Below are 14,227 nucleotides of genomic sequence, written 5' to 3' on the forward strand. Positions count from 1 at the left end.
CAGCTCCTTTTTGTTTAAAAAAATATTATTATTTATATAATTAAATTTTATGTTAACAAAAAGAAGGGAGTTTTTAAACAAATTTTTTTAAAAATTAACATTTAACAAACTATTTTCTTTTTTGTTTAGAAACAAAAGACAATTCTCGTTTTGACCGTTAAACGGATTCAATTAACTTGTTTTTAAAGTTCCCTATTTCGTCCTCGTTTCCCTTTAAGATTCTATTTATATTTGAAAATCTCTGAGAAAATAAATAATTCAACGAAAGTCCCATCTCCTTTATTTTCCTTCTTCTTTATCTCCTTTCTCGCTTTGAACACTAAATTTCGAAAATTCCCAGCACTTTCTTCTTCATCTATATATAAACTCGATTTCGGTTACCCATTTCTGCCAATCCAACTCAGCTTTCAATTATTTCATCTTTAGCTCGTTAAAGTTTCTTTCTTTTTCTTGTCTTTTAAATTTCTTCGTGAAAATATGATAAAAAACGAACAATACGAACGTGTTCTTAGTTACTTCGATATAGACGGCGATGGGAAGGTTTCAGCATCGGAGTTGAGCCATAGATTGCGCTTAATGGGCGGGGAACTGAAGTTAAACGAAGCCCAAGTGGCAATCGAAGCGTTGGACTCAAACGGCGACGGGTTGTTAGATTTGGAGGATTTCATTGGGTTATTGGAAGAAGGAGGTGAAGCAGAGAAGACGAAGGATTTGAAAGAAGCTTTCCAGATGTACGATACTGATGGAAACGGATTCATTACGCCTAAAGACTTGAAGAAAATGTTAAGCAAGCTTGGGGAGTTCAAGTCCATTGATGAATGTAAGGTTATGATCAAGCGATTTGATCTTAATGGTGATGGTGTCATCAGCTTCGAGGAGTTTAAATTGATGATGCAATGATGCATTCATGGCTGTCTTTTCTTTTTTCCTTTCTTTATCCATTGTTTCTGTATCTATATGATCCGTTTGTTCTTGTAAGTAATTTTTATGAATCATTTCATCTCTTATATGTATAAACTACACTCTTTTAATTTTATTTATTATTAATATTAATGATTAAATACTTAAATCCGAATCCAAATAATGGGTTGATGAATTTATGTTGAGTAACTTATTTTTGAATAAGTTTCTGGTTAAAAAGCGGGAACAACGCGGGGGAGAAGAAGGAGACCAAGTTAGAAAGAAAGTCGATCTGGTCTCCCGCGTTTCCATCTTCAAATTCAACGCAAGTAGGTCATACAGGGTCAATATAACATTTGATACATGATTTTGGTTTCAATATTCAATTTAGTACCTAAGATTTGCTGGATACCAATTTAAACATCAAAGCTAAACTCATTGCTAAATAGTCTATGTTTCGTTTTGATCAAAATTTTAGTAATTTTCAACCATTTTGGTGTGATACAGTCCATTTTGATCAATATCGACTGAGACTTATTGGTACAAAATTTTAATATCTTAAACCAATTTTTAACTTTTTTTTTATTTTAACCATTTTAATTTATCTATAATTAAGAAATAATTATTAAATTTAATTAATAATTTTAAAACTTATATTTACATATAAATATATTTTTATGAATGTAATTGAGATATTTATATATATATAATATCTATAAATTACTAAGAATCTAAAAGTTAGACTATAAATAGATATGTGAAAATTATTTAAATCGATATATAATTTATCAAAATAATTAAAGACTAGACTATAAATATATATATGAATAATATTTAAAAATATCTCTAAACCTAAAAGTTCAAAACAGTGCATCGAAAAATATCAATATCGATATGTATCAGTGTAAAAAAAATGATACAATTATCGATACAATATTGACTATCTTGATTTTGACCTTGTTATATATATGTCAACATTCTTGTTAAGAAAAATAAACTACTTTTTTTTATTAAAAAATCAAACTAAAAATTAAATAGTTATCAAATTCATTTTGTTAAAGAAATTTTGTAGCTCAATATATGGCTCCAAGTATAGAAATGGGAAAGTGTAAAACCAGATCATTCGTAGAGGCAAAAAAACCATCAATAAAACACATATATTATATTTTTCATTAGGCTGATGACCTATAAATGCCGCAGCATTATCTACTAGAAGCTAAAGATTACGCGTAAATGTGTTGTTTCAAATGGACCAATGACACAACATCGTAAGTGCAGGTCAAAAATCTTAAATCTCGAAGCTTTCAATGTCGACATGTTCGTACTTGGTCAGCATGATTGGACGATGGTGTTGCTTTTACTAAGGAATGTTGGATATATAATATTTTTTCGTGTTTTATTGATAAGAATGTTGAAGTATTTCTATATGCAGTTACAAGTACTATTCTGTCTTGATTTTATTTTCTCCAGGCCTACTAGATATGTGTTTATAGAATACGCGGTCCATTCTGTTCCTAAGATTGATATTCTAAATGGACTTCGTACCTATTGAGCACGTTTTTGGGTGGCTTGCGGGGCATGCGGTCCTTTCTGCGCACTCCTTGAATGCGTACGAGCTGAGACCATGGCCTTCTTTGGATTCCTGCAAGCTCGATCTACAACCCATGCTCGTGGACCCCTTTAGTGAGTCGTGTCTGTGAACTCTCCTTGCGAGTTATATCTGCAAATCCATTTCATTGTCCTCTCGTGATTCTCTTTACACTTAGTCTTCAAATGGGATATATCCCGATCATGGGTCGAAAAGTACTCAGATCCTTTCTAGAACTTGAGTCGTGGCTACTTATGTATAACAAGGAACAATCTTCTACTATATGGTTTTTGCATGCTTTCGTCGTAAATATAAGTAAGGCATGTCATAATTTTTTTATTAATTTTATTCATATATCTATACAATCAATTTCAACGAGTTAAAAATTTGAGTCGATTTTCAGTTTAACAAAACCAGAAGTACAAAATCATAAAAAATATTCATTTGGGTTAAAAATTTTAAATTGGCAAGGTTTTGCAATGGCATCAAAGATTATTGAAGTGATCCAGAGGGGACACCTGAAAAGTAGGTGGACACCTGAAAAGTAGGTGAACTGGCAGTTTTATATGTGTGTTGGAGATGAGGGATAGTTTCAGCTACCAGGATTACTCATGGTGACTGACATGGACTGCCTTGGTGGAAGCTTTGATATTCGGATTTGGATGTGTCAGGGATGTCGGCACGAAATCAAGAGATAGGCGGTTAACCCTAAAGTTTTGCAAATTTATCTCCATCTCCTCACTCGTATGCATCTAATGCGGTGTTTGGAGAGTGGTCGGGCATTCAATTCTCATCAACCACAATATTATTTACCTCTCGTGATCAAAATATTAATCACCATTATTATAAGATATGTGTATTTTATTTTTTAAGATAAATTATTAAAATAGTTATTTTTGTTTGTTTTAAGTTACATTTTAATTATTTATATTTAAAATTTTACGTTTTAATCACTTATGATATTGCATTATAACATTTTAGTCCGTTAATTGCAGTTAACAGTATAACAGTAAGTTGATGTGTTAAATCATCACTTTTATGTTTTTTAAACTTTCTTTATTTTTTATTCTCTTCTCTTCTGCTTCCATTTTCCCCTATTATCTATTTCTTTTAACATAGTTTTTTTATGTTTTAACAAATGAAAAATATAGAAAAACTACATTAAAAGAAATAAAAAGAAATGAAGAAGCGAGCAAAATAGAGGGAGAAGCATAAGAGAATGAAAAATAAAATAAAAAAATTAAATTGTTCAAAATGAAAAAATATATGAACCAATTATAAAATTTAACTTGAAATTTTTATTTGAAATGATTATTTAAAAGTGTCATGTCAACTTATCATTAATAGCAACTAACGATTTAGTAACTAAAATGTTACAACATGATAATATAAGTAATTAAAACATAATATTTTATAGTGACTAAAACAAAAGTAACTATTTTAATTGTTTAATTTGTTTTATAATAATTTTCTAGGGATTGCTTTCTCGAAGCAGTACTCGATAAGCTTTCACTAGTGAGTTGTATGGAAAGGTTGAAATTAATAAATATTTTTATAGTAATTGCTTTATAAAATATATTTAATTATTCTGTACTCAATCTGAGTTGGTCCAACTGGATTGAGGTTTTACAATAGTACAAGTCGTCATATTCCATTGATCTAAAGTTGGAGGCAATCGTCTCACTATTTCTGTTCCCTTCTCTTCACCAAGACATTCAAACCACCAGCCATATGGCCGGTCAATAGAGGAACAAAAACCGGTTGTTCCCGGTTCACCGGTCTGATCTCGAACTTCTTCAGTATCGAAGCCACCACATACTTCATCTGAATAAACGCCATTTCTTTCCCAAGGCAAACTCTTGGACCGGCTTGAAAAACCGGGAACTTGAAAGGGCTGACAGGCTTTAGCAGCCCATTCTCTGCACCCGGTTCTTGGAACCACCGGTCCGGTTTGAACTCGAACCAATCCTTTCCCCATAACGCCTCCATCCTCCCCATCCCGTAAGGGAAATACGTTACTCTATCTCCTTTCCCGACGAAAGTCCCATCGGGTAAAACGTCATCGTCTAAGGCGTGTTTTGAGTCCCATGACACCGGCGGGTAAAGCCTCATTGACTCACAAATGCAGGCTTTCACGCAATTCATTTCCTTTAACGTTTCGAAATCCAGTCCATTTCCGCCATTACAGAGCATCGATTCCACTTCTTTCACCATCATTTTCTCCGCATTTTCATGCTTCGAAAGCAGCCAAAACAGCCACGTCATCGCTGAGGAGGTGGTGTCTCTTCCAGCCATTATGAAGCTAATCACCATATCTCTCACGACATCACGGTCGTGTCCAGCTGATAACAGCCTCGACAGTAAGTCTTCGCCGCCTCTGGCGGCTGCGCTTTTGGCCTTCGCTTCTTCGAGAGCCTTCTTTTTGTTCCGAATAATCTCCAGTACGCAGCCGTGAACGAGATCGATCGCTTCCTTCAGTTTCTTTTCCGACCCGACGTTAAGGGCTCTCTTCAGTTTCCACACCACGAACATGGGCGCCATTCCCCGCATGGCGGATATCTCCGATGCGGTATCGAATGCTTTAACGAGCGGCGGCACTGGTTTCGAAAGATCCAAGCAACAAGGGTCGTAACCCAATGATACTTTACACACGGTGTCGAATGCGAATCTTCTTAACACGTCTTGCAAATCAAGGACTTCCTCGGCCTCCATCGCCGCTTCAAGCAACGGTACCAGCCGATCATCCACCACTTCTTGGAGGGTTTTCACCACGAATTCTCTCAATGACTTTGTACTAAACTCATGGCTGGCGAGCTTCCGTTGAGTACTCCACAGCTCCCCATCGACGTTAAATATCCCACAACCGAGAAGATCGCCCAGGATTTCAGTGAAAGGTCTGCCTTTAGGGAAATTATTGAAGTTGGTCTTAAGTATATACTCGATATTAGCAGGATTCGCAGTGACGACCGTACGACGTGCACCGAGACGGCTCACCACGATGGTCTGGCAAGGCGACTCCGACAAAAGATCAGTGTACCAATCCAAGAGACGGCTGCGATTCTTGTAAAAAGAGATGAGACAGCCGAGAAACGGATACGAAGGCTGCCCATTGGAATCCGAAAACGTTTTCTTGGCCGAAAAAGAGTGTATAAATTCGTGCATGAAAGATGAAACGACACTAGAGAATATGAAAAACCCAAATAAAAAACCCAAGAAGAAAGAGGTAACCATTCTTGCAGATTACTACACAAGAGGAGCGATTAGGGTTGTTTTGGGTGCACGTAATGAAGATGAAGAGAAAGGGTTATTTATATAGAGGGTGAAAAACCGACCAATAAAGCTAATGTCAGTTGATTGAGTAAGATTACGGCTTGAAAGTAAAAAGAGACAAATCATATTGGTCTTGTCAAAATGGTTTCTTTCGGAAGTCGGCCAATTCCTTCTTACATCAAAGAAAACATGCATGTTTTGAATTGAGATTATTTGAATTTAGAATTTTTTTAATATATATTACATATAGTAATAAATTCAGTTTTTAATATTTATTTTATTTGTTATTTAATTTTAATATTGTTTACAGATTACATTGGTTCTCAATATTTAAATTTTGTTCAATTTTTTTAAATAAATTTTAATTGAATTAATGTTGTACTCCATGACGCGAATAAAATTTTAAATTTTTAAATACTTCTTTAAAAAGAAATTTTGAATTTTTAAAATAACTTTATATATTTTTAATTTTTATGAAGTATTGACTAATCGTTATGTAGACTACCACATGATAAAGTGATGAAAAAAAGAATTAGGATCAAAGTGATAATGGGTAAGCATTAAAAGCTAAATTTATTATTATGCCAAAATTTAATGATTAGGTTAGTTTTTCGTTTAAGAAAAAAAATTTGACTGAATTTTAAAGGTTTAAGGACCAAATTGATTTAAAAAAAATTAAAACCAATCTGATAAAAGAGATAGATGTTAAAACCTAAATTTTTCATTAAACCTACATATTATTTGAATAAAATGACTTAACAAAAGAAGTCGTACTCTTGCAAATGATATAATTTAAAAACCAAACTCGAATAATGTTGGGGTGATCACTCTATAGGCCCTCAACAGAGATATTGTTTCAAGATGTCTATGTTTGGTTTAGCTCCAAGTTTTGTCTCCTATTCCAAAGAGAATTTAAAGGATTCATAGAGTTTGGTGGGAGCACCTAATCCACCTAGACAAATATTTATAGCATTTATTGCCTTAACTAATATAGCCAATACTTTTCATTGAGGATCTGAAATCAACTTCCACTCACCAAATATCATATTTATTTTAATAAAATAAACTAATTAATTGAATATTTATATTTTTTTAACTTTTTAAAAAATAATTTATGTATTAGTGAAGTAGAAACAATGTCGGAATGTCATATATTTATAGTATTCCTTTCGAGAGAGATAAAAAATTAAAATTCAAAACTACTTCAAAAGCCAACAAAAATATTAAAAAGGTCAAAAATTTTGGGAATGCTAAAAATGTAACAGCAGCTTTAGCTTTGATCATAATGGAATGGAAAAAGAAGAAAAACATCACGTTTTAATCATGATCTTTCTCCAAAGGCATTGATGTCGATCAAAGCGATCCCTTACTAACTTAAAGTCCTTTCAACTTTTTCATTTTTTGTCTTTTCTTAGACATGGCATTAGGATTTACGCAATCTTGAATTGATGTGTATTTTTTTTCTGTTTTCTAGTGCATATATATATAATATATATAAACTTTTTTTACCTAAATAATTTTAAAAAATTAATTATTTATAAAAATGACCCAAGCCAAAACTTATGTATGTAAATGATCTATTTTTTATAGTGACCGACGACACCAGTATGTATTTTTTAAAATACTCGTTAATAATGCAGGTATTTAGGGAGGAAAAAAAATTTAATAGGTGTCGTTGGTCTGTCAAGCGACAACGGAGAAATTATAATAAAAAAATTTTGGGTGCTGCCTGACATTAAAATCTTTCAAAAAATATATTTTCTAGGTGTCATCGTTGTGTCAAGCAGCACCAGTGATATTAAAAAAAACATTGTAGAAAAGTAGCTTGAAGTTTTGGTCATTGTTTTAGAAGATTTGGAGTCAGCTACTGGGAGATCTGAACCGTAGAAGGAGGAAACCTCTTCTTTAGTGTCGAAATCGGCACAAAATGCCACCATAAACAGTGGCATCAGTGACTATTGAGTACGACGACTAAGGTTTTCAATTTAGAAAAAATAAAGGAAAGAAATAAAATAAAATAAAATAAAATAAAAGTAAAACTGAGTATGGTGACTATGGTTTTCAATTGAGAATAATAAGTGAAATTTGAATGGAAAAGGAAGAGAGAGTATATGGAAAATAGAAAATCAAATATGTAAAAGGAACGAGAATAACATATATAAAAAATAGAGATGTGAATATGTAAAAGGAACGAGAATAACATATATGGAAAATAGAGATATGAAAGGAAATTTAATATTTTATGAAAAATACATCTCTATTTTCCATATCTGTTAGTCTCTTTCCTTTTCCATGTTCGATTCTCTATTTTTCATAAATTATTCAATTCCCTTTTGTATCTCTATTTTACATATTTGTTATTCTTTTTTCCTTTTTTTATATTTGACTCTCCTTCTCCCGTCTCTCTATCTCTCTCCATATCTCTTTCTTACTCACTCTCATTTCATCTAAGATTATTTTTTTGAAATAATATTTCATCCACTGATTGTGGCATTGACTACTCAATAAGATAATAACTACAAATGAAGCAAGCATTGGTAATGGGATTCCCCTTTTATTTTTATTTTTTCGATTTTTTTCTATTTCGATTGTTTCTTTTAAGCTTCTTTATTTTTTCACTTATTTTTTGAAAATTTCCCTAGTGCTACCTGATAGACCAGCGGCCCCATTAAAAAATATTCGTATTTTTAACGGGTATTTTGAAATATATATACTGGTGTTAACAACACAGTGGCGACACCCAAAATTTTATTTAAAGAAAAAAAGACGATGATTGGCTAATGACGAGGGGGGCAGTGCCATTGGTATATTAAGCAACACGGACGGTTACTATGGAGAACGGATCATTTACATACACAAGTTTTAACTTAGGTCATTTTTATAAATAATTAATTATTTTAGATCAATTACGTAAAGAAATTATATTTATTGGTTCCAACATGAAAACTAAAGGAACCCAATTATTTATATTGTTGAAATTACACTCGTTGAATTGGTAACCGATCAATATATCAGTTTAGAGAAAATTTTTGAATTTATTTATAAGTGAATTAGTTTAATCCATTTAACTATAAAAAAAATAGTTAAAACAGTCATTGAATCAAAATTTATATTTTTTAAAATAATTTATCAATTAAAACCAAACAAGTTGTATAAAATTTTTATGGTATAACAAGTTAGATCACTAATCTAATTTTTAAAAATCATCGTATATACCTCAATCATTATAGGTTTAAATTTAAATTTTTGTTTTTTTTACCAAAAATAATGATTTAACATGTTAATGTATAATAAAAAAATTATTTTAAAATTCATATGTTATTAACAATCCGTGTTAAATGAACATTATTTAATCGTTAAAATCACATCAAAATTCTCTTTTATATACTAACTTTTAGGTAACGTGATTTCCTATATTATGATTTTAATGGAATGTAATTCTTTAGAATGTGATTGTTGAAAATGTAATTGTTGAGAAATTTACTTTACAATGTTTAGTAACGTAGGAAGATATTGACTAAAATATCAAGAAAGTTACATTATCACGTTTGGTTCACTAAGTACTTTTTTTAAAATATAATATAATTTATGAATTTACTCTTATTAAATAAAATATAATACTCATATATTTAATTTTTATGATAAATATATTCTTAACAAATATTTAGATTAAATATTTAACAATAAATTTTAACTTATAGTTGTTAAATTATTTTTTTAATTTATAATTTTAATTGAAACCAAAATTGATTTAAATTTGTCCTACATATATTTTGCAAATATAATAATGCATATATAAAATTAAATAATAGAGAAAATCAAGTAGAAGGAAAGAAGCAATAGCTTTTTTCTTTTTATGTTTATTAATAGACTAATACCTAAATCAATTTAAAATACCGTTAATTTTATCATGAGAAAATAACTTTCTCACATTTTATCAGAAGAATCATACTATCATATTTATGAGAAAGTAATTCTTAAGGGAAAATTAAATTCTAAAAAAAGTAACTGCTTTGCTTCGTACCAAACGCAACCTCGTTGTAAAACCTAAAATTATATATCATAACTAGAGTGGTATTTGAAAATTCAAAACCTTATTATATTAATGATTTTGACCACATTCAATAAAAATATGATTAACATTTGATGCATCGAATGTGTATAGGTCTTATATACTATCAATTAGTAATAAAATAACACATCAACATTGGTGTAAAAAATATATATATATTGAAGGTCTTGAAAATAAATAATATTAACTTTCTTAAATAAAATTAAATATTATTTGTAATTATTTTATTTTTCTTTTGTGTTAATAAAATTATTTATATATTTCTTAAACCTTTTAATGTTTTTTTAAATAAGTGAGATGTGTCATTTTATTATTAACTGATGGTGCATGAGATCTATACATGGATGATAGATCAAATATTCTCTCATAAAAATATACATTTAAAGTTATTATTATATAATAATATATTCACATTTTTATAAAAAAAGTATATTTACTAAGTGCTTTAAATAACAGATGAGGTTATTAATTATCATTTAATATTATAATATCAGTGTAACAATATATCATAAAAATATTCAATAAGTATTAGTTAACTTTTACTGTATAAACAGGGGCGAAGCTAGAACAATTTATTAGGGGGTCGAATGAAATTTTAATTTTTTATAGTCTATATCTTCATAATTTTTAAAGTATTAAATTAAATTTTAATATAATTTTATTTTTACTAATTTAAAATTTTAGAGAATTTAAATAATAATTTTTAATTTTAGGAGCCTGCCCATACCAGCCCTCTAAAATCATCTCTCTGTATAAAATAATAAATATGAAAAAAATCTTAATGAAAATAATAACTATGAAGAAAATGCCTGGTAAGTTAACAGAGATTTTTGTGGTCGGATATTTGTAATGTATAGGTAGTATTATTAGTCAATACGTGCTAATTATCGAGCCGGGATTGGAGAACTGCACGTGGGAATTAAAAAGCACGTGTTTTTTAAAAATTTCCAAACAGTGGGGGACTCCAGCAGTTTTGAATTTATGACACTGGCGGGTTTGTGTTGTCCTTATATAGAATCCCGACATCACTCATTCAATCATCTAATTACTGCTGCGCCCTTCTTTTTATCCACGCGTGTTAAATGTTTGGAATTGATTGAATTGCCTGTGGATTATTAAAAATGATTTAATTATTAACTTTAAATAATTCCGATTTGAAGTATTGGTTTTATGATTTAGGGGAGAAAAAAATGATTTTATTTAATTTTAAAATTTAATATTTAATTTTTCAAAAAAAAATTAATTTTTTAATTTTTAACACATACATTTTTTCTCTTTATTATTCATGCAATATAAAATATCAATTCATGTTTAATGATGTTGATTAAAGAATCACGGTTAATTTACCTAAATAATAATATAATAAAAAATTATGAAATAAACTGTCAACACGATTATTTTTTTTTGGTAGAACTTTTCTCATAGGCGTCACCACCTTTTTTTTATAATAATTTTTTTTTATTTTTTAAATATTATTTTATTTGTGGTGCCTCTCTTATCGGCGGCACCACATGTATTTTTTTTTCGAGTACAATACATGACCTGCATATATGTACGAATATGATATGGGACGGGTGGTGCCTATCTAGTAGGCGCCATTGGTAACTCCTATCTGATAGGTGTTACTAATGACTTCTACCTGATAGGTACCACTGATGACTCCTGTCTGTTGGTTTACCTACAATAAAAAAAAATATGTTAGTTTACAATAATAATATAATTGAAATAAATATAAACTATCTAAACATAAAAAACATACGAATTAAAAAAAAATAGAAATAGAAACATACATGATTAGTTTCTTTCAAACAACCTATAAAATTATATAACAACAAATTTAATCAACATTTAATAAATCAATTAAAATTGTCAAATAAATAAAAATCAAATAAAATTACATTAAAAAAATCATAAAACATTAAACTAAACACTAACAAATTATATAACCTAATCATAAATTACTAACAAAATAACTATAAAATTATTTTTTTAAATACATTACTAAAAGATCACAAAACACTAAACTAAACACTAACAATTTGTATAATCTAATCATAAATCACTAGCAAAATAACTATAAAAATATATATTTTTTAAATCACATTACTAAAAAATCACAAAACCCTAAACTTAACACTAACAATTTATAACCTAATCCCATAAATTACTAACAAAATAAATAACTATAACAATTTTTTTAAAAGGAATTACATTACTAAAAGACAACAAAACACAAAACACTAATAAACTATAACCTAATCATAAACTACTAACAGCTAGGAGTCACCAGTGACACCTATCATGTAGGAGTCACCACTGGCGCCTACCAGATAGGCATCACCTATCCCATACCGTATTCGTACATATACGCGGGTCATATATTGTACTCGAAAAAAATAGTACAAGTGGTGTCACATATGAGAAAGACACCACTAATAAAATAATATTAAAAAATAAAAAATATAAAAAAGGTGGTGGGACCTATAGAAAGGCTTCACCCCAAAAAAATACTAAATTAGTAAATAATCCTACTGACAGCCTATTTCAGTATTTAATTTTTTTTATATTATTTGGGTAACTTAACCAAGAATCACATTTATAAAAATATATAATTAGTGAAATAAAAATAATATATTTATTAATACTAATGTTCAATAAGGGATAAGAGGGCGATAGAGGTAATGAGGTAGTTCACTTGAGTCAGCCGGACCATCGAAATAAGTTGAGGATGAAGAAGAAGATGAGGTTGTAGTGTGCTAGGTTATAAAGCTTGAGAGAGTTGAGAGTTCAGGGAAAATATCCTTTCTTCATCATGCCATAGGGAGAAGGTTTCCGTGCCTAGTAATGTCAGACAACATGGGTGGTGGCTTGCTTGTGTGTAAGGCTAGAGCCAAGGGGGGCTAGTAGGGCCACAGTCCTCTTAAAATGGAAAATTTTACTTTGTCATTTTATAATTTTAAAAAATTTAAAATAGTATATAGTAAAATTACACTTTAGCCCTCAAAAAATGAGAAAAAATTGATCTAATCCTTTAAAAATTATAAAGATATAAACTATTCAAATGGTGAAGTTTCACTTTTGCTCTCATAAAAATATACAACTTTATTCCAGTCCCCCTCAAAAAATTTTCTAGCTTCACCCCTGCTCGCGTGGTCGGCCAAGTGACAAGTTTGTTACATGTTGGTTGGTGTTAAAAGCGATATTGTTTTGACATTCCCTTTGCTAAAGTAGTACGATATTGTTATGCCTCAACAGTCTACTCTTGAGATAAGCGTGCACTCGCTAATAACGGGTGACTAGATTAATGATGAACACCGGGTGGCGCAAGACGGAAGGCCATTCGTGGGTGCTTCTCAAGTCGCTTCTTGCATTGCCACATGTCCAAATTGAGTAGAGATAAAACAATTTTAAATGAAAAAACTACCATTGATTGAAAAAATTTTAGAAGAAATATTATAATTGAAAGTCGAGCTTATCAAAATCAAGTCGGCCAATTCGATCAATTGGACCAAAAATTAATGAATTTACAAATTAAAAATCCATCATCTATCGGATTTTAAAAAAGGTTGCTGGCAGGTAGTTTTTGCATTGTCGGCCACTATAACAATACTGCAAACTGAAAATGGGTTTGTTCTTCTTTCCTTTTGACATTTATATTACTAGATTTTATGCAATATGTGATTTACTACTAAAATCTTAATAAGAATAAAAAAAGTCAAACCAATTTCTTTAATAGTTAAGATTTTGGGTAGATTTATGTGATATTTAAGAAAATAAGTCGATTTTAGAGAGAAGATAAAAACGTGTTCAGCAGGATGCGTTTTCTGTTTATATGGTTGAAAACGTGCGTTGTAAGATGTGTTTTCACTGCCGCGTCGGATGAAAATGTGTAATATTTATTTTTCAATCCATATCATGAGTGTAGTAAATTTTAGTAGTATGTGTATTTGAAATATTTCACATATAAACATAACGGTATTCAAAATAATTAATTGAAATATTTCACCTATAAAAATACTTGAAATATCATAATGTAGATGGAAAAACAATGATATTTGAAATATTTTACATATAAAAATAATAATGATATTTGAAATAATTATTTTATTTTATAATATTAGAAATCACCATACCCATAATATAGGTGGAGAAAATAAATATTTGACATATAAATATTATATATATATAAAAAAATATATCTAAAAAATTAGTGGATATTTTTAAAAAATAAAATATATTTATCATTAAAAATATTTTATTATTATTTAATTTTACAAATAAAAGAGTTATTAATATAAAAAACTTGAAAATAATATATTTATTAATTAAAAAAACTTGAAGCAATGTGAAATAAAAAAATATAAATGTGTTTAAAAGAAGGATCAAATACTATTATT

At 29.5% G+C, this 14,227-nt stretch overlaps 2 protein-coding genes across 2 annotated transcripts; one reads left to right on the top strand and one right to left on the bottom strand.

Annotated features, from left to right (window-relative positions):
• Positions 1 to 254: 254 nt before the first annotated feature.
• On the top strand, positions 255 to 1,036 carry LOC107923037 (putative calcium-binding protein CML19). The gene has a single exon (XM_016853247.2). It carries the CDS (start codon positions 478 to 480, stop codon positions 898 to 900), a length of 423 nt encoding a protein of 140 aa, XP_016708736.1. The 5' UTR covers positions 255 to 477; the 3' UTR covers positions 901 to 1,036.
• A 2,991-nt stretch (positions 1,037 to 4,027) lies between these two features.
• On the bottom strand, positions 4,028 to 5,765 carry LOC107923036 (cytochrome P450 94B3). The gene has a single exon (XM_016853246.2). The coding sequence runs from the start codon at positions 5,717 to 5,719 to the stop codon at positions 4,172 to 4,174; it is 1,548 nt and encodes a 515-aa protein (XP_016708735.1). The 5' UTR covers positions 5,720 to 5,765; the 3' UTR covers positions 4,028 to 4,171.
• Between the last annotated feature and the right edge of the window lie 8,462 nt (positions 5,766 to 14,227).

Source organism: Gossypium hirsutum, chromosome A11 (genome assembly GCF_007990345.1).
Source record: "Gossypium hirsutum isolate 1008001.06 chromosome A11, Gossypium_hirsutum_v2.1, whole genome shotgun sequence".
Taxonomy (NCBI): Eukaryota; Viridiplantae; Streptophyta; class Magnoliopsida; order Malvales; family Malvaceae; genus Gossypium; species Gossypium hirsutum.

Coding starts and splice junctions, on each gene's coding strand:
- LOC107923037 (XM_016853247.2), top strand. CDS start 478: ATGATAAAAAACGAACAATACGAACGTGTTCTTAGTTACTTCGATATA.
- LOC107923036 (XM_016853246.2), bottom strand. CDS start 5,719: ATGGTTACCTCTTTCTTCTTGGGTTTTTTATTTGGGTTTTTCATATTC.